The sequence below is a fragment of the Brienomyrus brachyistius genome, unplaced genomic scaffold, assembly GCF_023856365.1.
Source record: "Brienomyrus brachyistius isolate T26 unplaced genomic scaffold, BBRACH_0.4 scaffold51, whole genome shotgun sequence".
Taxonomy (NCBI): domain Eukaryota; kingdom Metazoa; phylum Chordata; class Actinopteri; order Osteoglossiformes; family Mormyridae; genus Brienomyrus; species Brienomyrus brachyistius.
This window is the reverse complement of record NW_026042326.1, coordinates 1,279,718-1,306,702: the sequence shown is the minus strand read 5'-3', so window position 1 is coordinate 1,306,702 and position 26,985 is coordinate 1,279,718. Positions and strand designations below refer to the sequence as shown.

The following is a 26,985-nucleotide window of genomic DNA, read 5'->3' as shown; positions in this document are numbered from 1 at the left end:
GCATGTGTGAGTGCATGGTGTGTGAGTGTGTCCTGCAATGGGCTGGCCCCCCATCCTGCCTCGTGCCCATTGCTTCTGGGATAAGCCCTGGACCCCTCGCGACCCAATGGGATAAGAGGTTAAGGAAAATGGATGGATGGATTATGTTACATTATTAGACAAGTTTTTATTACATTTTTAATCATTTAAGCATTTATTTTTTGAGTGTCGTGTTATTGGGAAATTATTACATTATTGGGGTATATATGTCTCTAAGCTTCTGTATATGGTCTTCTCAGGACATTTTGGAGGATATTGTTAGGAATGTGCTATGTGACGAAAATGAAGGGCTTTGGGGTGGAATTAAATTTATTCACTTGCACACTGTGATGATCCTAATGGGGCATTTTCCTACATTTTGCATTGAATTAAAGTCTCCTTGTAACACAAAGTATTGTACCTGCACTCCACACTTCTTGCAGGCCCCTGACCCATAGTTATCTTACTCCTACATTTGTGCATGTGTGTGAATTTTGTGCGTCAGAGCACCTCAATGCCTCAGTGACAGTTCCTTATCTATTATGAATGCTTGTGTTGTTGATCATGTGCATTTGTTTAAAGCCATACTTCATGTAGAGTGTCAGAGTGGTTCAATTAACATTGCTGGTATCTAGGGGAAAATCTGAAAAACCCTAATGGTATCTATAGTAACCGCGAAATAAACTCCAATATGGCTAAAGACACAAGTGATTTTCAGTCTGAGTAAGAGTCTTATGATTGTAATAAGACCAATTATGCAATAAACAGTAAATTGAGGACAAATGGTGCTGTTTATTTGGGACAAGTGTAGAAAAGGAACTATGACTGAGTGCCTCCTATGGCTCATATATCCTAACCAAGGTAAATATGCATTTCATAAAATGCTAATCCCCACAGGAGAAAGACTTATCTGAAAAAATGACATTTGATGGCATTTTTCAATTCTTTCTGTAATTTGTATGCCTGAATATATCCATGGATATTTTTGTTGAAAATTCTTTTGAATTAATTTTATACAGAATAAAGAAAGAATATAGATTTTAAACAAAACACTTCTTGTTTTAACAAAAATTCTTTTGGTGGATATATTTCAGCTGTATAAAGTCCAGGAATACGATTTTAGGTTGTTATGTGAGTATGATATCCCTGTGAGTATGATATCCCTGCTTGGTATTATGAAGGTTATATTTTTGGATATCAAGTTCATTCAATTAAACTGCTTAATTCTATGTACATTTAGAATTCAAAAGCAGAAATTGACTGAACTGATACTCAGTGACAGAAAGTTGAACATTCTAATGTTAAAGTGAATCTAACCCAGATGGTATGTGTGAGAAACAGGCCTTTATGTCACTGGGAGTAGTTTTTTTCAGGGCATTAACTATAGGAAACAAGGAGGGGTTATGCATAATACTGGTATATAAGTGTGTTTTGAATTTAGAAACTTTATGATTTGAACTGAAGACCACGACAGCAACAAGTAGGTAAACACTTTTAGAAGAATTATTATTATTTGAATTTTATGTTTTTCTTGATACAGTATGATGTTGAAAGCTTTAGTTAGATATGTTTCAACAGCATGAGTACATATTGTGTTTTCCTCTTACAGAATAAGAGTGTGTCATTTATGGTACTTTAGTACATGAATCAAGGAAAGAGTAAGTACCACAAAATGATAATTTATAAATTAATAGATTTGTTTATTTTTTTGAAGATGATGTTATTACCTAAAGAGAGGTATACAATCATAATTTCTGTATTGCATGTCATAAAAGTGAATATTATCTCTATCTAAGTATTGGCACTGAAATTATATATTCACCTGAAACATTTATTAAAGCTGTTATTATAGCATAATTTACAAATAAACACAATGCTGACATATTCCCATTCAACAATCACATCCTCTAAACTTAACTCAAATTAACTTCTCAGAAGCTGCAGAGCACATGTTCCAGTATGTTTACTAACTGTTAATACTGGATTTGGTAGCTTATGTTGGCTGGTTGTCTACATCAAATCTGACTGTCAGTGTGTTTCTGTTCTGCGGAGATACTCAGGATACTCAGCATTCTGCATAAAGCTGGACAGAGATTGACTGTCTGCAGTACTGTGGGTCTGCTTCTCACTCCCAGCTCACTCCATGGCTACATGCTGACTTCCTCATTCTGTCTGAAGACTTGTGGTTTGGTTAACTGATGTATTGTCACTTTGAGATGGACAGACATCACATCCAAGGTGTTCTGTGCTTTCTGCTGGCCATTTTAATGTATTATGTAAAAGGAGAAAGTGATGTGTGTAGTTTACTTTCTGAAACATGGAAAGGATCTTAGTGTGATTACTGGCAGTCTCTGAGTTAAGAACATCTGACTCACAGACAACTCAATCTCACAAATGGATTGCCATAAAGCCTATTACAGTCAACCCATCTGCATCATGACTTTGCTCATCATGGTTTTTATACATCGTGAGGTCGGCATAAGAAATTAAATGGGAAATTTTTGGAAGATTTGTGAAAGCTAGGGATGACAGATGAAGTCCAGCAGAGATACACAAACAGTTTAGTAATTCACAGGGTGGCAACTTCGGTCAGCTAGCTGGGGTGACATTTTCAGGTTTGCACATGCATTTACATGTATGTAACCATTTTATTACCTTGTAAATAGTCTGAAGAATTTGTACTCTACCCCAACTCTTTTGATTTATCAAATTTTAGGTTTATAATGGAGTAATATAGATTAATCATAAAATTTCTTGCTTGAGAGCGTGAGAGTCTGAAACCATGAGTTTCACAATAGATGTGTGAGCGCTGGTAATTCTAAACTCAGAAATGCATGAAATGTATTTTGGTGCCTGGCAGAATGAGGCATTGCAGCGGTGGCGAATAAAGATGAGGAGAGACAGATTGACACAAAGTTGCTCTTTATAACAAGTCCTTAAAAGGACCGCACAAATTGCAACAATAACACGGAAATCAACATGGCAGGCAAATGCGGGAAGGTTAGACACTAAACAGGAAGGCTCACACATAGTAGGTCATGACACAATACTAGAGCACATCAGGATTACACATGCAACACAGGTACGAGTATACGCAATACATATACAAGGGCTATATACATGTACATACTGTATATATGGTTTATGTACACGGCTTGCGAGCATGCCGGGATGCACTGATCCCTCTGGCGCTACTCTATTTACAGTGGTTTGGAGGATGCCAAGCATGTTTATGGCAGTCTCTCATGCAATGTCTCATAGTGAACTTTGTATCACACATTTCTCATATCTTTACTCGTATAGAGCTTCCAAGGGTTTTTCAAAGGGTTTACCCCACTTTGCTGGGTAATTGGCTTTTTGGAGCATTGCCATGGTGGAAATTTCTAAATATTTCCTCTTTCTGAAGATTTTTATTTCAAACTGAGTCATCTCAGGCCATGTTTTTAAGTTTAACTGGTAGATGACTTGTGCCATTTAGTGGTGATACAGAAATGTGTTAAAATGTTAAAATCTTAATTTTTAGCATGAAATTTAAACATGGATGACTGAAAAACCACAGGCTAGCGGGAGTGTGGGACAATCATTCCAAATGTGTGAGACGCCCACAAAAATGTGTCAGAAGCAGGTCTGTATGTTGATTTTCCAGATTATTAGGGACCGACCCCCATAACCCCTGTGTTATGAATGGGTGTACTGTATATTAAAATTTCAGGTTAAATACAATGGTTCGTAATAAAGTGAAAACATTGCACGTTGGCTCGAGGCATATTACAGTATCATGCGTAGTTACTTTTATTCTTCTAATTATTACTATTATTACGTGCTGTATTATTACATTTAAGAGCTTTTAATTATTATATTAATAAGTGTTTCTTAAGTGTTTTATATGCATAGAAAGGTAAAATATATACTAAGACAAATATTTGACTAACACTAAATAAGAAACATATGTACCTATTCGAACTTACTTCAATTTATGCAGGTACATAAATCTGAACATACTGTAAATGACTTAAGGAGCACATGTCCTTTGTAACCTGGGAATAGCCTGTATTACATTACATTATGTTCATGAGGAGTAGTGCGAAGAAGCTTTTTATGTTCTCCTTCTGGGTTCTAGGCATTCTCTGTTCCTAAATATTTCAAAAAGTATATGAAAAATGTTTTATTTATAATCCAAGCAATAAAAAATAAGCGTTGCTTTGCAATATTGTGCAACAGATTTTCCTTGCTTTAGGGAAAGGATTGACGAGACAAGTGAGTTTATTAACAAACAATACAACAAAGGGGAAATCACAAAATAAAGAGGCTTTGAAGGGTCAATACAAAAAAAGGAAAAACAAGCAGTAAATAGAAGAAACTACAAAGTAACACTACAAGGGAACGGAGGAAGGCTACAACACGCAGTAACATAAACACAATGACTGACTGAGGAATAGGACAAAGTTTGGCACTAATACACACACAGATAACAAATTCTAACAAAGGGCAGGTGTGGACTATCACAAAAATCAGCCAATCAACAAAGGAGCAACAAATATAGGAACTAGGAAACGGGGGGTATTTTCCGTATGAGCATAAATCATCCGAGATCAGATGTCTCATCTTGAATGAGTTAATGTCGGTGAAACTCATCCGGGATAAGTCGGTTTTTCAAACGCAGCTGTGTAGTAGATTAGTCTAGCTGGATCCAATCATCCGAGATGATTGCGCGCGCCTGCGCTGCTTAAAAAGCCCATATATATTGAGTCTAGAAAACTTCATTGGCAAGTCTCTCATTGGCTTCCATAAAATGTCAAAAAACAGTCACGTAGTCTGAGCAGGACCTTTTATTAGAGGGGTTTGATGAATTTAAAGATTTAATATGTACTAAAGGAAACACGTCAAAAGCGGTCCAAACCAGAAAAGACTGCTGGCAAAAAATGTCTGACAAATTAAATGTGTAAGTAGTTTTTAGTTATTGTATTCTTCACATGAATGTAGTATTACCTTTCATAAGAACATAAGAAATTTATAAATGAGAGGAGGCCATTCGGCCTCTCAAGCTCATTTGGGGAGAACTTAACTAATAGCTCAGAGTTGTTAAAATCTTACAGTATCTAGCTCTGATTTAAAGGAACCCAGGGTTTTAGCTTGCGCTACACTAACAGGAAGACTATTCCATACTCCAGCTACATGCTGTGTGAAGAAGTGATTCCTCAAATAAATTTCCACTTATGGCCAGAAGTTCTATTATTTAAACTAATACTGAAATAGCTATTTGGCTGAACAGAATCCAGACCTGTTATAATCTTATATACCTGGATCATGTCCCCCCTTAGTCTCCTTTGCTTGAGGCTAAAGAGATTCAGCTCAGCTAACCTCTCCTCATAAGACATTCCTTTAAGACCAGGAATCATTCTTGTAGCCCTACGTTGCACCCTTTCTAAGGCAGCAATATCCTTCTTATGGTGACAAAACCTGCACACAAAATTCAAGGTGGGGTATTACCAAGGAATTATATAATCGTAGCATCACCTCCCTTGACTTAAACTCTACACACCTAGAGATGTAACCCAACATCCTATTGGCCTTTTTTATTGCTTCCCCACACTGACGAGAGTGATACATGGAAGCATCAACATACACACCAAAGTCTTTCTCATAATCAGCTACCTTTATTTCAGTGGAACCCATAAAGTATCAATATATACACAGTATAAGTACTCTATATTTCTGCTCCCTGCATGGATTACCTTACATTTATCTATGTTAAATTTCATCTGCCAGGTATCAGCCCAGTCGCTAATTAAATCCAGATCCTGTTGCAGCCTCTCTGCTGCTAGATCAGTATCTGCTGCACCACCCACCTTGGTGTCGTCTGCATATTTAACTAATTTACTGAATGTATTGGTGTCAATATCATTACTGTAAATTAGGAGTGGTCCTAAAATTGAACCCTGCGGTGTCCCACTATGAATGCAGGCCCACTGTGACATTGTGTCTCTAATAACTACTCGCTGCTACAGTTACTAAAATCCCTGCAGTTTTTAGCTTAAGAAAAAGCCGTTTTTGGGGGGACATCAAAGGCCTTCTGTAAATCTAAGTAGATCACATCGTAGGCCTTTTTGTGATCAATTTCTCTTGTAACTTCCTCAAAGAACTCAAGTAAATTAATTATCCTAAATCCATGTTGGCTACCCCTCAGAATGTTATTTGCATCCAGGTAATCTACCATTTTCACTTGGATTATAGCTTCCATTATTTTTCCAGTAATGCTAGTTAAACTGATTGGCTTATAGTTTGCTGGATTACTTCTATCCCCTTTTTTGAATATGGGTGTTATATTAACACGCTTCCAATCTGAAGGTACCACTCCAGCAGATAAGGATTTCTGGAATAGTAAAGTTAAAGGTTGGCTAATAATATCCGTCAACTCTTTTAAAACTATAGGTAAGATGCCATCTCTGTCACGATCTCGCTGGCAAAGCGGGCGATCATCGGGCAGGCGAGCGAACAGGAACAAGCGGACAGGCAAATACGGGGCAAAACGGGAGTTTAATCATAGGTTTCGGGGAACATCGGACACTGACTGACATCAAACGACATCAATGACGGACAAGGTAAACCGGGGAGACCAGGACTAATCAAAGTAACTAGACAAAGCTGGAGACGATCAGGGAAATACACGTGGGTAATCAGGGGGCGTGGCACACATGAGGAGCGGACGAGCCGGGCATGACAGAACCCCCCCCCCCAAAGGCGCGCTACTCCGGCCGCGCCAAGGAAGGGGGCGATGGACGGGACGAGGCAAAACAGGACCTGAAAAACAAAAACAGAATCAACGACGCGGGACCGGGAACAAGACAGAGGCACAGAACACAGCGAGGGACAAGACAAAGGACAAAACCTGACAGAGGGTCGGGAAAGCAGATAGGCAAACGGACGATAGGAAGGGAGACACAGAAGGAACGGGCGGAACAAAGGGGCCAGGAGTGCAAGGCGGGTACACCGGGGCACAAGGAACAGAGACGGGCAGAACGAAAGGGCGAGCAGAAAACGAAGGGGCAGAGACAGGCGGGACAAAGGCAGGGCGTAGGGAGACAAGGAGGGGGAACAAAGGGGAGCCCGAGGGAGCCCAAGCGGGTGACGGGAGGCAGCCAGAGGGGCCGCAGGCGGCCGGGAGGCCGGAGCCGGAGGGAACCTCGGAGGGGCAGAGAAGACAGGGCGAGGAACCCGCGGAGGGGCCAGGGAGGGAGCAGGAGGGAGCACCGGGGAAGGGGACAAGGGAGCTGGAAGGGGCCAGGGCGAAGGCAAGGCGAGGGGGGGAGCCGCCGCAGGCGGCGACGTCCTCCGACGGGCCGAAGGTGGGGGCCCTTCAGGCGACCGAGGAGCCGCCGTCGGGGAGCCCCCCGGTGATCGACCAGGCACCGGAGGGGGGAGCGAGGCAGGGCGACGAGGCACCGGAGGGGGACCCGCAGGGGACAGCCGACCCAGAGGGCCAGGACCCGCGGGCGCCAACCGAGCCCCAGCGCAGACGAGGCAGGGCGAGCCAGGGGGCAGGGCGGGCGGGACCCCAGCCCTGCGTCTGTGCCCCCTTCCCCTGCGGAACACAGAGAGGCCGACCCTAGGTCGGGGTTGACGTCGCGAGGGACAAGGAGTCACAAGTTCTGTCCCCGTGGGGTCCCATTCCAGCTCCTCCACCTCCGAAGAGGGAGGAGCCAAGATGGAATCGTCCGGGACCACCTCGGGGACTAGGGTGAAAGGAACAGGAGCTGCAGCAGGCGGAGGGACAGGAGCTGGGGCTGCAGCAGGCGGAGGGGGCGCCTCTGGGGCTGCAACAGCGCGTCAGGGACAGGAGCGCAGTCAGGGACAGGAGCTGCAGGCTGCTGCAGTGGGGGCGCCTGCCCTGGAGCTGCAGGCTGCTGCAGTGGGGGCGCCTGCCCTGGAGCTGCAGGCAGGGGGAGCTGCGCAGGCTGCAGCGGCTGCGCAGGCGGCTGCACAGGCAGCAGCGGCCGCACGGGAGAGGGATCCTCGGGCAGGGGTGGCCGCATGGGAGCGGGGTCCGCGGGCGACAGCGGCGGCTGCTGCTGCTCGGAAGGCGAAGCCGGTGATCTCCGGAGCTTGATCAGCCTCCGGAGGTCCTCAGCCATTCTCTCCAGGTCGGAAGAAGGAGATTCTGGAGAAAATGAGGCGAAATCCAGCGCCAGCTGCTCGGCGAGCCTCTCCCCCTCAGGGGGGCCCTGTGGGGCCAGTTCCCCCATCACTCTCCAGTAAAGTCCCTGGAGGGTGAAGTATTTGTCGGCGAGAGCCGCGGGTGAAACGGGCGTGGCCCCTTTAAGAGAGCGGGGGACTAGCGGGATGGCTTCCCGCACCGCTCTGGCCTCCATAAAGGCCAGCTGCTCTGGTCGACATCGCTCAGGGGGTGACGGAGGAAGTGCCTCGGGGGAAACGAGTACACACTTCCCCAGAGAGATCACTGGGACGATCGCAGGCTTTCTCCTCTTCTTCCGACTCCTCGTCGGGAGGGGAGGCTGTGGGCTTTCTACAAAAGCAGACGGTGGGAGAATAGTCCCGGGCTCACTTGGAGCGACCCACCGCTCTGGCTGGAGCTTGACCAGCTGCCGGAAGTTCTCGCGCACCTCCCCAGTGAGGTGAGCGTCCTTCTCGAGAGACAGCTGGTCCAGGATGTCTCTGTTCCGGCTTACGAGATCCCATGCCGGGGTATCCTCCCGGATGCCGGGTTGAGCAATCCAGAAAAGCACCTGCTCTACGTAACCGATGTACTCTTCCTCGGTTACGGAAGGTGCCTTTTCCTTTAGGTCCGTCATTCTGTCACGATCTCGCTGGCAAAGCGGGCGATCGTCGGGCAGGCGAGCGAACAGGAACAAGCGGACAGGCAAATACGGGGCAAAACGGGAGTTTAATCATAGGTTTCAGGGAACGGGGAACATCAGACACTGACTGACATCAATGACGGACAAGGTAAACCGGGGAGACCAGGATTTAAATACACAGGACTAATCAAAGTAACTAGACAAAGCTGGAGACGATCAGGGAAATACACGTGGGTAATCAGGGGGCGTGGCACACATGAGGAGCGGACGAGCCGGGCATGACAATCAAAGCCTTGTGATTTATTTATTTCGGGCTTAGCTAGGCTCAGCCTGAGTTATACATATATTGGTCATAGACGATGCTGTATTTATACTACATTGTGGTAAGTGACTCGTGTACTGTGAACACCCATGTAAAATAATCATTAAAATCATTTACTATATCAATTTCATTTTCAATTATAAGGCCCTTGCTATCCTGCTAATTAGTGATTTCAGCTTTTAGAGGTCTTCTTTAAAATTAAAATATTGGAAGAAACTTTTATTGTCATCCTTAGCCTTGGAGAGTCTAATGTTATTTTTTAATTCAACCTGTAGACTTAAATACTCCTGCTTTATTTTGAAATCATTCGTTATTTTCCATTTGTGAAACAGAGCCCTTTTCCACCTGACTATACAGTATTCTTAATTTCCTTAGTAAACCACCTTGATTGCAGTTTCCTAGATTTAGTTTTGCTGGAAACAGGTATGAAGTTCTCTTGCACTTGCAACCATGTGCTTTTAAAAATTCCCATGCCTATTCAACAATTTTGCTGTTTAACTCCATCCAGTTTACAGTTTCTAGTTTCAGTCTCATACCATTAAAGTTAGCCTTCCTAATATACTTTCTAAAACTGTGGGGTATTACCAAACTGAGTAAAAAAACAATCCTGTAATAATTCCAACATCTTAAGTTTGTTACGATCCTCAGTCTAGGGTTGAGGACCGTCAGGAAGGTAAAGGGAAAGGAGAGGGGAAAACGAGACAACCAGGGTATGGGAAAAGGGAACACAGGAAACAAAGGGATCTTTTTTGTATTTTTTTATATTTATTCACAAAGACTTTCACAAACAATAGGGCAACAGACTTCGGGAGTGACACGGCCAAAACAATAAACAAAACAGCACTACCGAACACGTCCACAACTAAACTAATTCTAAACAAAACGAAAAGGTGAGAAAAAGAAATGACACAGACTAAGCCTAACTCCCTAACCAAAACACAGAATAAGCCACACGTACACAAAACAAAACAGCAGTCACTCCCTACGCACTTAACAGAAACGAACATACAGAACACACCAAAGCCGAAACACAGTAACCAAAGGGGCGAGGCAAAGAGAATAGTCAGGAGGAAGGCAAGAGATCAAAACCAGGAGACAGTCAAACCGAAGGCAAAGGTACAGGAAGGGCAAAGCAAAAGTCAAAACCAGAAAACCAAAAATCTGTCATACACAAGTAATCAACACACAAACAATCCAATAACAAAACCAACAGTGAGCAGAGCTCCTGCTACTTTCCCGCCACGGCTCTTTCGATCATAAATGCGGAAATCTTATGATTGGGACAATGTGACTTGGCCCATGTCTGGCACTTAACCATCTCTCTATTTGACTATCCCTGCCGGCCCCTGGAGGATGGGCTCCTCCTTTGAGTCTGGTCCCTCCCAAGGTTTCTTCCTTCTAGGGAGTTTTTCCTTGCCACTGTCGCCTATGGCTTACTCACTGTGGGCTTTGGGTGAGGATGCTGTAAAGCGCTTTGAGACAATGTAATGTTGTGATAATGCGCTATATAAAAATAAATTTGCTGTTGTTGTTGGAAGTAGTGTCGAATCTCGGGGCGTGGCCAGGTCCGGGAGGCGGAGTCGAAGGGAGCTGGGCAACGATCAGGATCTGCAGAGCAACCCCTCCCCTAACCTTACGGCACGTAACAAGTTCATTTACAGAAAAGCCAGAGACTATGTCCCATTGTATCCCAGGTAAATTAAATTAACCACCACATCATTTTTATTACTCATAATCCTGATATTGTTGTCAGGATCGCGGGTGATCGGACGGGCAGGCTGGCAGGTAGGCAGGGAAAGACGAGGCATGCAGGCAAAAGTCGAGGAAATGGGTATTTAATAAGGGGCGGGACAGAACGGAGCAAAACAATAGCACTGACATCGACTAACATCAATGACGGACAAAAACCAGGGCAAAAACCGTGGACTCAAATAGACAAGACTGGGCGAAAATAATCAGACACAGCTGGGCAAGATCAGGGAAGCACATGTGGATAATCAGGTGACGTGGCACACATGAGGAGGATAGGACGAGCCAGGCATGACAATCATCATATAACATTCCATATAATGTCCATACAGCTTATGTACTTTTTTTATCAATGATCTCCCTTGCCTGTAAGTTTTCTTTTTCGTATACTGCAACACCACCCCTCATCTTGCCTATCCGGTCTCTACAGAACCATATACATATTATATTCTTCTCCATAATTCACTCATCCATGTTTCAGACGTAGCTTGTGGAAGAATTAGAAGAGAGCGCATATTCAGGGATCATAGTGATTTAGTCAACAGCAACGCCAGCTGTATGGGATGGCATAATCCACTTGTCACCCAGATATATAAAATTTCCTTACACTGTGGTTGAACAGGCAAGCAATAAAGCACAATTTGCAGCGATGTCCGGTTTTCCCAATGTAATTGGAGCCATTGACTGCACTCACATTGCTATAAAGGCACCGTCAGAGAACGAATTTGCTTATGTAAATAGAAAGTACTTTCACTCTATTAATGTACAAATTATGTGCAATTCGAACATGCAGCTCATTAATGCATGGGCGTCGCCGCCATTAAATCTGAGGGGGATCACATGTCATAATTATTTGTTTGGATCCCCCCACATTTAACATAAGATATTAGTTTTATGCCAGTGTGCCCCCCCACCCCTTGGAGAGGTCCTTTGGGGCCATTAAGGAGTTCCCCGAAGGGTCCCATTCGAGCTCCTCCTCTCCTTCCATCAAGGGAGGATGAGTGATGGTCAGGCAGTCCAGGACCTCCTCAGGAACAGGGACTGGGATCCTGGGAGCAGGTGGTGCGAGAGCGGGGTCAGGAATAGGAGGGTCAGGAGTTTGGGGCACCGGATCTGGAGCATAGAGGTCAAGATCCAGAACCTGTGTAGGCTCAGTGATGGGCAGAGCAGGGATCTCTGTGGGCGGAGCCAAGGCCGGGACATCAGGCGCAGACGGAGTCGGGACAATAGGTGCGGGCGGAGTCAGAGCCTCTATGGACGATGACGCAGCAGGGTCAGCCGCTGGGACTAGCGGGTCAGGAACATCAGGCAAAGGCGTGTCAGGAACTTCAAGCACAAGCAGGTCAGGCACAGTGGGGAGCAGAGCATTGACCACCGGCGCAGCAGGGACCTTGGGCGGCGTAGCAGCAGGAAACGCTGGCGCAGCAGTGACCTTGGGCAGCGCCGACGGAGGCACAGGAACCTCTGGGATGGGCGAAGCAGGAACTACAGGGGGTGCTGCCGGGGCCACTGGCACTGGAACCACGGGGCACAGATCGCCAGCTGCCGGGACTGGAACTGTTAGGGCTGGGGCGTCGGCCGGCAGTGCAAAAACCGCAGAGAGCAGAACATCGACCACTGTTGTAGGCGAATGCGCTTCAGGTACAGAAGCGGTCTCACCTGTCGAAGGAGCCTTCTCTGTCCTAACCAGAGCAGCCCCCACAGGTTCTCTACTATTTTGTCTAGCTTGTGTGGTGGTGAAGTTGGGGTGAATGCTGCAAACTCCCCTTGAAGCTGTATGCACAACTAGGAAACCTCTGGGGAGTCATGCACTGTTAAACCCGCCATCACCTTCCAGAAAAGGCCTTGAAAGATGAAAGTCGTCCCAACCAGAGACTTAGTGGCAGGCAGGCGAGCCTCTGGCTTCTTCTTGGGGGCAGCAGCAGCAAAGTGAGCTTTGGGGATACTCATGGAGGTGGCGGGCTTCGGGCGATCACTCTGACGAAGCTGCGGTGATAACGTCTTTCGCGAACAGCGCCGGATTCAGAATTGGGAGGAGTTCCCGATTATAGCAGGACAGGCAACGGAGATAGTAGATTTCAAGGTATCCTACCCTTTGCGCCTCCACTTCTTTTTTCCCTTTCTGGTAAATCCTCAGAAATTGCTGGCAAATCCAGCTGAGGATCACACACCAAGCCACAGTCTGAGGCTATTTGCCTCAGGTTTGCTTCAGCCGCCTCGCCTCTCAGCCGCCGCAGGTTGTCGCTCTCCTCTTCCATGAGGTGAGAGTCTTCGGACGGGGACATCTCCTCCAACCTGTCCCTGGTACAGAAAGTGAGAACTCCCAACCTGGGGTCGTCCTTAATCTCGGGCTGATCGAGCCAGTATAGAGCCTCATCAACCAGATTGAGGTATCGCTCCTCGATCCTAGCAGGTGTCTTTTTTGGGAGATCTGTCCTTCTGTTGCGTTCCGTGCATGAGTGGGAGCGGAATCAACTCCGGGAGCCAGGAATCAAATCAGACAGATTTCTTAAGGGAACATAGAACAGATGGCAACGAACCTCAATGACATATCTGGGGAAACTGACTTGGGCTCAGACTTAAATACACAGGACTCAACAAGAAAAACCGGAAACAGCTGGTAACAATTGGGTTTCACATGAGGTAAATGAGGGGTATAGCACACAGGAGGATGGCATGAAACACCTCTTAAATTGCCTCCACTCGCAGGTGTACAGGAAAGACAATGAAAAGCCTAAGGAAATATTTCAGGCTCAAACAGTGCTGCTTGCAAAATATCTCAAGTCAATGCACATTGTCTGTGTGGCTGTGATACCCCGACTTCGCCTAGCTGGACTTTTACTATACAGAGCTAATAAATCTTTAAGATATAATATTCCATCTCAGCTGAAGTGGTATCTTTTGAGAAGAATATCATCCAGCAACAATAAAGGATCTTGCCAATCATGAAAAACTCTGAATTTAAAATTCCCTTGATATTATTTGTGCACCAATTGCAATTGGTCGCTCATCCATGAATGGCGAGGCCATGACTGAACGGTTTTCCATGCACAGACTGATTAAGTGTGTGAGCTAATCCTTGTTTATGTAGAATAACCCTGCTCTGAGCAGGTTTGAAGATTTGGATGTGCTGCTATGACAACACATCCAGCAAGAGTTTCGTAAAACCGACAGATCATGCCAAATCACCAACAATTACATTCAGCTAAACGAGTAACCCACGTACAGAAAACATCCCCAGATACAAGTAAAATACAAAAGCTAAGGATAAAAATAAATAAATAAATAAATAAATAAATATAAGGTGAAATCAGCCTCAGGTGAGCCTTAATGCTACAAGTGGAGGGGTGTCAGCTTTTGTCTTTCATTTGAATGTGCCTTTGGTAAAGCACCTTGAATTGCCTTGTTTTTGACCTGTACTATACAGTATAGCCCTCTGGGGTGTAAGGGTAAGGAACACACTTTCACTGACTGGGCCATTTCATTCAGTATCCTAAACTTAATTCATGGCAAATAAATTATTTCTTATATATTTGTTTTGGCATTAAACTCATCTTAATCTTAGTGTACTTTGTAAATATCTGAAGTTTGTAATTTGACATCAAAGTACAGTATAGACATTGCAAAATGCAGTTTGGAACACTAGCAGAAACATTACAAAAGTACATAGCAAGCTGTTAGGGTTATATTCTTCTAAAGATATGCTGGAAACCAACCAATCTCTGAACACAGAACAACACAGACAGCTGTGATGACTTTTTACTTGCTGCAAGGGAAGTCTGGTCCTGACTTCGAGGTGTCAGCCTCTCAGTCGAACTCAGCCAACTTCAAAGTAGGAACTCCCCTCGCAGTATCTTTTATTGAGGTACACAAACAGGATATGCAAATAACATTCAACATTGTTTATCACCATATATGGGGTGGAGATATTCAAGTGACAATTCTTAAGAAGAGTTATTGCTAAATTAAGATCAAGCTGCTGCAGGGTGTTATTTCTAAGAAATGGCATCTAGCACAATGACAATAAAAAGTACATATTTCTCTAACACAACCAATATTGGAAGTTTGTTTTGATTCCAGATATCTGATCACCAAAGTCTTGGCTACATGAAGATGACTAAATGGTGTAGTTTCAACATTCAGTTGGATAAATATATAACAAAGACTCATGTCACTATTTCGGGGCTCCTTTCATTGAATATGTAGCAACTTTCATGTGTATGCATGAGCCATTCACACCCGGCCACATCCTCCCCCCCTTTTTATGGTGCTGATGGAGATGTATTTGGATCACGTTTCACTGCTGCGTTGTTCATAAAATTACCATGCGAATGCAATTTGAATACGCGGAAATGCGGCTATTTGGAATGCGAATAGCGATCTTCAGGTGAGGGCCGCACTATACGCCCCTGATGCAGGTAAAACAAAGCAAGGTGACATGGTTTACTTTTTAGCCGATTTAACCTAATTACGGATTAATGGATTACGGATTTAGTCAGTGTTTTTTTTCATGTTTCTACAATACGATTTCAGTGAGTTATGAACTGAATTACACGAGAAAGATATGCGGCAACCGATGATGCCGTCGACTCCAGAGGGATAAATAAACTTGTCTTGCCTTGCCTTGCCTTTTGAACCGGTCACGCAACCCATGAGCTACATCGCAGCCCAGAAAGCAGGGAAACACATCAGGGACATAGGGCTACAAGACAGAGGGAACAGGATGGCCAGCAAAAGGAGGGCCAGACAGACACCAAACCTGACAAAATCTTTTTATCCTTCTGAGTTGTTGTACATTCCTATTGCATTGCAGGGTTCTTTCTATGTATATAAAAGTGATGCACTGTTCTCCACTTCTTTTTACAGATCGATGGATGTAAGTCAGTATTTTGCTTGTTTTTTTTTTTGTATAAATTTGTCAGTAACAAATAATACCGTTTTAAGCTCCAACTTATCTTTTAATTACCCAAAAAGTAAGTCTAAGTTACATACTGATCTCATGTTTGTTCATCATTAATGAATCGTAACACATTTTTTTATCCCAAGCAGTTACTATATTTGCTACTACAGATGTAGCCACTTGAATTTTCCCCTCCCAGCCGGCTGCCTGCCGGTTGCCTGCCAAAAGCCAGCCAAAGGGACTGACCCCCCTCCTTCTGGGGGTGTGCCTAAATTCTCATCTAAACCCGCCCATTTATTCACTTGCAGGGTGTTACCATGAGATGGCGCTTTCTTTACAAAAACACATTTTAGTTGTGGTCACAAGTTTACATACAACAGGTATCAACCAGAATCTTTTGGTAGCCATTAGCAAGCCTCTGGCATAATTCTGGCTGAATATTTGACCACTCTTCTTTGCAGAATTTCTAGTTCATTTAAACTAGTTGGGTTCCAGGCACAGACCTGGCTTTTCAGCATAACCCACAACTGTTTTGAAGCTTGGCATCCTGATCAGGAGTGACAATTTATATAAAAACATAAGAACATAAGAAATTTATAAACGAGAGGAGGCCATTTAGCCCATCAAGCTCATTTGAGGAGAACTGTAATAGCTCAGCAACTAATAGCTAACTAATTTGTTGTTCTAATATTCATTTATTGTATTGTATTATTCCTGTAATATAATGTGATTGCAAATTTTATACTTCAACGTTTAATCTGTTGCATGTTATAAACTGTGAAAAGGCTAGTATTGTGTCTTTTCTTACAGTTTTTTTTTCAATTGCTAAGACAGTACCATAGATTCTACTCTGTCTCTTCACATACATGATCCATCCTTGGCATTGCTCTGGAGAAATATCTTGGCATACAGCATTCATTGTTTGATCTTGTGTCAATTAACATTATTTATTTTATGTGTTTTTTACATCTATCTATTTTAGAAAGGGTCTTGATAGTAATTTAATAAAATGATATATTTCAGTTTTGACTGTTTTACTAGCAGTTTTAGGGTCAGTATGTACTTTTGTGCAAAATGGCCTCTGATAAATTAATTGAAGAATAAATTTTGAAGAATTTAGTTATTGATTGCATTTTGTATGAAAGCAAAGCAAAATGCTTAACAGTTTAGCCCACTTAAGCTAATGTTGTGGTGACTGTATGAAAAGTTTTGGGAAAGCAACTTCAGTATTGCAGTATCTGTCTTAGCAATTGAAAAAAAAAACTGTAAAATTCACACTGCCTTTGCAAACTGATTGGTGTGAGGAGCAGTGACAGACATTCCAGACTGATGGGCCATTGACAGTATGCAAAGGTGTGGTGACTCCAAAGTCACTTCAAAGTTGTAACACTTTAGTAATCAAACCTCATACAATTCTTTGAATGTCTCATTCACCTTTGTGTAGCCAGCCCCTATGTCTATAAGCTTCAGAGCTCAAAAGTCTTGACTAGAAATGTTTATAATGTGATTTTTTTTACAATTTCTCAGCACCACTGAAAATAGGTTTTTGAAAAGTTTATGTTGAACTAGAACCAAGGCCTTGCACAGGCCTTCAGCTCCATTGTCCTCCTGCCTCTGTTGTGCAAACACACTGTGAACCCTGGCACATTTGCATTTACTCAGACTGCTAGCTCAAATCCAAGGCAGCCCAAACCTATGTTTGTGACATGGAAACCTTCACAAAAACCTGCCATATACAGTACTGTGCAAAAGTTTTAGAAAATGATGTTTAGATTATCCTCGTGTTGGTGTAAAACTATGATATTATGCCTGTCAAAGTGTGTCAGCTTAACCATTTCAGAACCTCTGCTAAAACCATACTAGTATTTGCAGCGACCGTCCAGTGCAGCCATGTATTTTTTGACTTGGCCACTAGCACACCTCATACAGCTAGTCAATCTGTCACTGACCTTTTAAACCAATATATTTAATTATTTAATTGAGGTATTGTTGAAATTTAACAAAATCATGGAACGGCTGAGGTGCCCCTGAGGTGAAGTTTGGGAACTGATGCGGTGTTCATCTAGTCATCCCACTAGATATAGGTAACTTTTTAGAAAAAGAAGAAATTACAGGCATTACTAGCTTTTATTGTGTTAATCTTAATTTGCACATGTTCTTATGTTAAATTGTGTCTTTTGTTCTAAGCCAAAGTACACTTGCTACCCAGATAAACAGCTTTAAACATTTCTTTGGACTGCCTAACACTTTTGCAGAGTACTGTACATGATTCAATGAACATCTGAATCTGAATCTCATACATCTGAATCTCATACTGTACATCTCTGTTCACTCTAGCTGAAATGTTTTGTTAGAGCTTTAAGCCCCACCCAAGATGAGCCCATTGTGCTGTGATTGGCCAGCTTGCCTGATTGGTCAACTTGCCCAATTGGTCAGCTGGAGCTACGTGTTCCAACCCTGTCTTAGGGCACTTTTCCACCACACAAAGTACGGTACTTTCGGTACGGTATTTTCGGTACATTCGCTTTTCCATTGACTTCCGGTCGAGTACCAGTGCCGAAAGTTCCAGTACCAAAAGTGCTAAACCAGCTGCGGTGCTGAGGTACCTCTTTGGTACTTCGGTACTTTGGGGTGGGACTTGCAAACGTATTTGCTCTTGATTGGTTATGCAAATAGCCTGCCACTGAAACACAAAATACAACTGCCATCTTTTGAAATACACAGCGAACAGCGAGAAACGAAATAAAAAGCAGTAGAAACAAAAATATATAAAAAAGTAAAATGGAAGGCTGGACAAACAAGAAAACACAGGCTTTAATCGCCATAAGGTCGGATAAAAAGTCTGCAGACTAGGGCTGGAAAGTTCAGGTCCAGAAAGTACAATGCAAATTCAAACAGGCGGTGCGATTTTGTTAGGATTTTGTTTCTACAACCAACTAAGTATAATGAGTCACAGTCACAGAGTACCCTACTGGACAGTAGAAACAAAACCTTGGATTTGTAATTTCTGGACCTGAACTTTCTGCCCCTGCTACAGACAGAACTTTAAGGTAGGTAACCAAGGATTGTGTTACGAGGTGACCTCACCATGTCATGGAATTCCATCGAGGGGTTTATGTGGTGAGAGTTATTCCCTTTGGTGTGTACTTTGGACCTTAAGACTTAACAAACCGTTTATATGCATATACAGCTATATAACACACTAAAGGAAAGGGAAATACATAATAGGGCCCCTTTAATGAATCTTTTATCTTAAGCAGTTACTATATTTGTTACAGTAATGCGTTACTTGAGGGGGCAGAAATAATGTAGTAATACACGTTTACTTAATGCATTAATTAATCATTAAGTAAGTGTTAGTTTATCATTAATAAATTATAAGAGTTCATGTATTCATGCCCATTGCTTCCGGGATAGGCTCCGGACCCCCCGCGACCCAATAGGATAAGCGGTTTGGAAAATGGATGGATGGATGGAGTTCATGTATTCCATACAGGAATTATGTCAGTTAATTAACTAACAACTAAAAATAATTCTCACAATTGATTACTGGTGAACAAGCATGGAATCAGTGCATAACTAACACTTAATTACTGATTATTTAATGCATTAAATAAGCATGGTCTACTACATATGTGTCCTCAAGTAAAGTGTTACCTTTGTTACTATATACAGTGGTACTTTGGAACATAAACTTAATTCATTCCAGAAGACTGGTTGAGTTGTGATTTGGTTCGAGGTCCAAGTAAAATTTAAATAATGTAAATTAATTTAATCTGTTCCAGAACCCCAAATTATTGTCTATTTAAAGCTTTTTACCTACCTAACTAATGATAAAACCATTAACAATAAATAAATAATTAAATAATAAATAAATAAAACACACGCACAAAAACAAGAAACATGAAATAAATGACAATTTATGAGAAGTTCATGTACTGAAGTGAACTGATGGCAGGTGGAGAGGAGGAGAGATAGAGTGGTTATTGTTTGGATGTGTCTCAATCCATACACATTTTAGCAGAAATGTTGTTTTGTTATTTACCAAATTTTCGGTCAACTTGTGGCTAGATATTTCTTGATCGACTCGTTCAATTGGTAGAACACTTACTTCTATGGTGTGGTCTGCTGGGGCAGCAGCATCTCTACTGGGGAGAGGAGAAAACTGAACAGGCTGATTAACAGGCTGACCTCTTGGGAGGTCTCCTTGACTCAGTGGAGGTGGTGAGCAACAGGAGAACGTTGGCTAAGCTACATTCCCTGTTGGAGGACATCTCCCACCCCTTACAGGACACACTATCAGTACTGAGCAGCTCCATCAGCGACAGACTGGTGCATCCAAAGTGTGCGACAGAGAGATACCGCAGGTCTTTTCTTCCATCTGCCATCAGACTTCACAACAAACACTAAGGCACATACCATCTTGTATTGTATTGTATTGTATTGTATATATTGTATTGTATTTTATTTATATTTCTTATTTCTATTGTTTGATACTTGATTTTTTTCTGCATTCTGCTTATTTCTGCTGCACTGTCCACTTTACTGCTGTAAAACGCAAATTTCCCACCCGTGGGACTAATAAAGGCAATCTTATCTTATCTTATCTTTCCCGACCCATACAAGTTTTAACAGGAATGGTTGAGTTCCAATATTTCAGCAAAAGTACAAGTTGAAAAAGATTTGACAGACCCGTTCAACGTCCAAGTTGGTCAAGTTAAGAGACATTTGTTACAAAGGTTCTACTGTACAGTATGTTAATCCTGAAAAACCTTTCTGAACTGGTGTAGGTACTACTGAGGGAACTACTGAATAAACAAGTAATCAATAAGACATGTGAAATACTGATCTCATGTTTGTTCATCATTAATGAATCATAATGCATCTTTCATCAACTATATCTATTTTCGTTTGTACTTCAGTGGTAACTGAGTTTATTTGTGCCCTCTCAAGTAAAGTGTTACCAATACTGTATGTCTGTCTCTACTTCTTGTTGTAGATATTGATGTGTCTCTGTATGTGAGATAAAGAAACCGGGGTAAAAGAAAGTATTTTTCTAACTTCATCTACTTTTCTTGTTTTTGATTTGCAGTTGCTTCTGGGGGTGGCACGGGGCTTGGTGGGTAGTGCTATCAGCACACGCCTGGGTGTGGGTCCAGATCCTGCCCTATGTGTGGAGTTTGCATGTTCTCTCTGTGTGGTGTGTGGGTTTTCTCTGGGTGCATTGAATTCCTGCTGTTATCTTGAAGAAATGTAGTTAGTCTAATTCGTGTTGCTTAATTGCCCCAAGTGCAATTTTTCATATGGCTTGTGATGGACCAGTCCAGGATTAGAAGGTGGATGGATGGATTGTTCTTTTAGAGGATTGTGATCATCAATACAAAGTCACCAAAAAGTTAGGAATACATTTGAAGAGCAAATTTCCAAAAGTCATTCAGTCTGCTTTTTTATGAAAAATTCTGTGGGCTTAGTGAGTTTTGGAAATTTAACAAAAGTTCTTTCCAAAAGAGAGTGAGCAGGACTATTTGTGCTGATCATTAGCATCAGTAGGTAAACCATAAATGTGTGCGAGCAGGCCTGTCTGTGCTGTGCATTAGTGTCAGTAGCAAGGCTGTAGCCAGCTATGAGGTCACCGTGATCCAATTTTTTAAGAGTTTAAAATAAAAATTCCCGCTGAATATTAACCTGAATAAAAAATTTGGCTAACTAACATTTCATGTTACTAATTACTTAAAAAAAAACAGCTTATGAAGGGGATGGTATCGATAATGTGATTGATGAGACCCACCCCCCACCCCAGGGTCCTGGACCTCACTATTTTTCAAATCCTGGCTACGGCCCTGGTCAGTAGGTAACCCATTAGTGTGTGTGGGTAGGTCTGCTTGTGCTGAGGACTAGTGTTAGTACGTAAGCTGTTGTTGTGTGTGTGGCTGATTCTGGTCCTCTCCCGTCCCTCATAGCTTTCTGAGGCCATTAGTAACTGCCAATCAGTGAACAATTCCTGGACGGGCCAAAAAACTCCACCTTCTTCTGGGATGATGTGGTCTGAAGAGCCAAACCAACCATGCTGGCCTGGAGAACAACCAGCTCGGTCAAACCTCCCCTATTTTCCTGGGCAACCAACCTCATCTACTGCCCCCAGCTGGCCTGGAAACCCAGGTCAATCAGCTAGACAACCAGGCCAGGTGCTCTGCCCAGAGCAGCCAAACCCACCTATTGTACCTGCCTGGCAAGGACAGTCCAGTTGGCCCGCTCAGCCAGCCATACCCGCCCTGCACCCCGGCCAGCCCGGATGGCCCGGCCAGACCCCATCCACTCCATCCCAGCCCTGGCCCTGCCCACCCATTGCACCATTGGTGAGAAACCCTGCTCTTGGTCACCGTCTCCTTCAGGCAGTATTTCATCATATCACTTCACACAGGAAATAGCCCCTAAGTAGGGCTGGGTTAGCAATGATTTGGCAGGAACATGAGGGCACACTGGCAAGTCGGCATTAAATGCACTCATGATTTTTGCGCTTTTACCAGCAGCATCAGTATTGGTGTATCCACATAAATATGCAGAAGCATCACATCACCTCTGTTCATGGTGTATGTTATCAAGCATATCCATGGTCTGCTATGCATTTCAAAGTCATCAATCCTATACTCTATAACCTCCATGATTGTCAAGCCTATTATCAAATAATGTTAATAAGCATTTTCGTATTTCAACATATTTAGGGTCAGATTTCCTAATGGTTTGTGCCAGCGCAAACCGTCTTTTTGAGTTAAAATAGTACTGTCAGGATTTACTAAGTATGCATAGGGAAAAGTTAATGGTGGGCAGGCGTTGAAACAATAAATTTAGGCCATATTGCATATGCATTTGTTGGAGTTCCCTTTCAAAGTGCAAAATTTGGGGAAGGAGTGTATTTGCAAATCTGGGCCATGCATAAGTTTGTGTGACATTTTAGTGATGATGTTAACATTAAGCTGGACAGTCTTTATTGTTATATTATCTCATGTTTTTCATGTACTTGACACAACTGTATCTTCTTATGCTTAATAGTTAATGTATGAAGCAGCAGTTAGATTGGTAGTCCTTTCTTTTTCTCTCGTACAGGCAGTACCGTACCACATCGACCTCCCGAGAGGAGTGTATGACAGGATGCTGATCACCATCCGCGGGCAGGTCAACCCCAATGCTAACAAGTGAGAAGGCACTCCGGCAGTGTCTGGGGAAGGGACACACTATACTCACAGCTTATTAGATATTAGAGGTCATTTGACACATGTTCTTTCTTGTCGATTCAATACAGTTTATTTTTATATAGCGCCTTTCACAACAGTGTCTCCCCAAGGTGCTTTACATGGGTGTGTTGTGTTACATTACAGTACAACATCATTAAGAGAGAACAGTACAAAAACAGGGAAAAGGAGAAATGAGATAAAATGAAATGAGAGAAATAAAGTCAGATGACAATGAAGGAGAGGAACCAAAAACTCCCAAGTGGGGAGAGAAAAAACATCTGGGGGTCCAAGGTCAACTGGCTGCCGAACGCCCCCAGGCATGGTAACATTATAGGAAAAAGTAACAGTGGGCCTGCTTGCTAAAAGTAAAGTGTAAACTTATTATGATTTTCTAATGGAAGTGTTATCCTAATTATTCTACTTATAACATGATAAATATTTACTACAGAACACAAATGGAATATCCTAAAGAGAATAACAATAAGGAATACTAAAAAAAAATCTGCCACCCTACACAGGCCAGCGTAGAGAACTGATTCAGTGATGAACTTGGCATGTCTGCTCATTTTTTTCTTTCTTTTTCTTTATTTCTTTCTTACCTTTTAGTTTGTTTGATTTTTAACACAAATCAAACTTTGCTTTTGATTATTGATTCAGTTGAAATTTTCATATAATTAAACAAATGAAAATGGCACAGACAAAAAAGATGGTACCCTTAATTTAATATTTTGTGGCACCACCTATTGCAGCAATCACTGCCAACAAGCGATCTCTGTACTAAGCAATAAGACATCTGCATTTGCCAGCAGGTAGTTCAGCCCACTTTTCCTGAGCAAACTGCTCAAGCTGTCTCAGGTTTGAAGGGTAGTGTCTCCAAACTGCAATTTTCAGAACTTTCCATAGATCTTCAATAGGATTAAGATCTGGGCTCATGGAGGGACATTTAAAAATAGTCCAATGTTATTGTACTTTTACCTGTATGTTTTGGGTCAATATCGTGTTGGAGGACTCTTGACCTGCGATTAAGGCTGAGCTTTCTGACACTGGGCGGTATATTTTGCACCAGGATGCCTTGGTAGTCTTAAGAATTCTTTGTGCCCTGCACAGATTCAAGGTTCCTTGTGCCAGATGCATTTCTTCACACAATTTTATTGGTTTACTCTATCACGTACTAAAGGCATGCAGGTATACATTAGACAATTGCTTTTAATTGAATCACTTTTTAGGAGAAATGCAGCATTGTTCATTGTTTTAACGAGCTGTAAGGGTAGCAATAAATTTGTGCACGTCTGTATACTGTATGTATATATGTCATGTTTCAAATAAATAAATAAATAATAGTAAGAAAATAATAATAAGAATAGTAGTAGTACTACTACTAAATAATAATAATAATAATAATAATAATAATAAGTTGGTGGATAGCATATGTGGAAGTAACAGAACAATCTGCATTAGACTTTTGGGGTGCTTCCTGGTGTGCTGTGGCTGGGAGTGTGGACAGCCTTTTAGTGGACACCAGTGTAGTACAAATATACATAAATGGCTCATTTATCCAGTATGTTATTAACATTTCTTAACATGTAGGATTACCATCAATTTGCTGCGGGGTAAGGACATTGCCCTGCACATCAACCCACGCTTTAGTGAGGCTGGCAAGCAGGTGGTGGTGAGGAACCACTGGGTGGATGAGTCCTGGGGCCGGGAGGAGAGAGAGCTGCAGGCCCCCTTCCCCTTCACCAGGGGCGCGCCCTTTGAGGTGAGTCTGCATGGGATGACATAAACTAGGTAGATTTATGCTAAAATGGGTCTTTGCATTTTTAAGCTCAGGATTCATCCAGTAATTGTGGAGCATAAAGGGACACAAATTTATAGTTAATTTGTGAATGCAAAAATCATTCTTGCTTTTGAATTTTCATTCATTTACATTTTTAATTAGCATTTTTTCAAATTTCTTACGTCATTAAATTTAATTTAAAGATTAAAATTACATTAAATGTTTTTTTTGTCAGACATTTTATTTGTATTAGTGTAATTTCACACATGCTTTCATTGTCATTTTAGATGAAGATCCTGTGCACTTACAATGAATTCAAGGTTGCAGTGAACAACACACAAGTGTTGGAGTTCAAGCATCGCATACGAGAGCTGAATCAAATCAACCGCATCGACATCTGTGATGACATGACCCTCGCATCCATCAGTGTGGATAACTTGTCCTGAGCCCCATCACTTTACGGGGGCCACTAACTTCATTGGCTTTTCCTGTCCCCGGTTCATTCACTAATATCTACCATTACCGTATGCTTTGTTATAAAGTTGCACATAATTTGCATGACTATATTAAACTGAGGTATAATTTGCCCTTGTATCTAGGTATCATTAAAGAAATTGTGCCCATTTGTTTTGAGCCAACCCCCCCAGATATATTGTTGATGTCTGAGATGATTCATAACAGAGGCATTCTGAGTGGTTTGCATGTATTAATAATAATAACAACAATCGTATAATAATAATAATAATAATAATAATAATAATAATAATAATGAAGGTAATAACAAAATAGTGATAAGTTTTATTTTCAAGATTGTTAATCAAATTCGGTTTCATCCATGTTATAGTACTTTTCATTATGACAAAATTATGACAAAAGCAAATTAGAAGAGTGCAATATTACTTCCAGAATCTTTACCTAGTCATGTACACTTTAAAAATCTAATAATAGTCTAATAATAAAATGACTCCCATGCCACAGACAGTACTACCGCACCTCCATGCAGTTAATAATCACTGTTCGTACAGTATGATGCATGTATGGATTTTTCCAGGGTGCACCTCAGCCTTGTACCACAACGAGCTGATCTTTATGCTGGAAGATAATCAGTTAGAAGATGGAAGGATGTTATGAATATGGATGTTCACAAATCTGCTCATTTGTATATATGTTTGTTGTACAGCTGTTCTCTGTTGTTTTTAGAAACTGCAGGAACAGTTTACTAGGAGTTTAAATCAACTTCCAAAAGAATACACCACGTGAACTTAGAACAAGTTTCATTCATCCACCATCTTCCCATGCACACATCGTCTCCTTTTGCTCTGCAACAGGGTCTCCTCCCTCACACCAGACGATAAAATTTACGCAACCTGCATGAAACTTGCGCTCGGTCCAACAAGCACCAATAACGGAACACCACATACATTTATAGGCAATACTTTCCGATTTCACATAGGTTAATTTATGGATCTTGGTGTACCACACACCACATTCTCTACTCAGAGGTGTTCTGTGAAATCTATAAATGTTATTTTTTGTGACTCTGGTACAAATAAGATTGATTTTGATTCTGACACTGAAATGCTGCAAGCAAATGATCAAAATACCTCAGTAGGATATAAGAATCCAGCAGCGATTACCTGGTGGACAAGCAGGCCATGCTGACTATTTGTATGTGAACACAGTAATATATCTTCATTCAATATGTGAAACTGCACTCAGAGAAATTATCGCAACTTGTTTCATTAGCTGAAGTATCTGACAATGAAAACAAATTGCTCCAAGGACTGGCTGACCCTACTGTCTCCTCTATGCCATTTTCATGAGGTGGCCTCCAGGGATGCATTTCCAGGTGTCCTGAAGTAGGTCCCACATATACTGAGCACTTATTGGCCACTTTTCCTTCACTCTCCGAGCTTTAGCAGATTCCTCCTAAAGCTTTTCTACTCTGTTTAGGTCAGATGGCCAGGTCATGTGATGTGACACTCTATCACTCTCCTTTGTAGGTGGATTGGTATGTCCAATCTTTTGACTAGTATTCTACATGTTTATTTATTTACAGTACATGGATTTTTTAGTGTGTTTGAAAGCATTAAATTAAGCAGCATGAAAAACAAATGTTTTAACATATAGTGATGCTGCATTATAGTCTTACATTTATTTAATTAATTGAT

At 42.1% G+C, this 26,985-nt stretch overlaps 1 protein-coding gene across 1 annotated transcript; it reads left to right on the top strand.

Moving 5' to 3' along the window:
* Positions 1 to 1,487: 1,487 nt before the first annotated feature.
* On the top strand, positions 1,488 to 25,312 carry LOC125723809 (galectin-5-like). Its single transcript, XM_049000606.1, has 6 exons — positions 1,488 to 1,498; positions 20,898 to 20,924; positions 21,766 to 22,161; positions 22,910 to 22,998; positions 24,625 to 24,796; positions 25,102 to 25,312. Exons 3-6 carry the CDS (start codon positions 21,841 to 21,843, stop codon positions 25,258 to 25,260), a joined length of 741 nt encoding a protein of 246 aa, XP_048856563.1. The 5' UTR covers positions 1,488 to 1,498; positions 20,898 to 20,924; positions 21,766 to 21,840; the 3' UTR covers positions 25,261 to 25,312.
* Positions 25,313 to 26,985: the final 1,673 nt, after the last annotated feature.

What these genes read in the sequence shown, in the direction of transcription:
- LOC125723809 (XM_049000606.1), top strand. Translation starts at nt 21,841, where the DNA reads ATGATGTGGTCTGAAGAGCCAAACCAACCATGCTGGCCTGGAGAACAA. An exon ending in GCCCACCCATTGCACCATTG is followed by an intron (nt 22,162 to 22,909) that starts GTGAGAAACCCT and finishes TCTCTCGTACAG; the next exon opens with GCAGTACCGTACCACATCGA. An exon ending in GTCAACCCCAATGCTAACAA is followed by an intron (nt 22,999 to 24,624) that starts GTGAGAAGGCAC and finishes CTTAACATGTAG; the next exon opens with GATTACCATCAATTTGCTGC.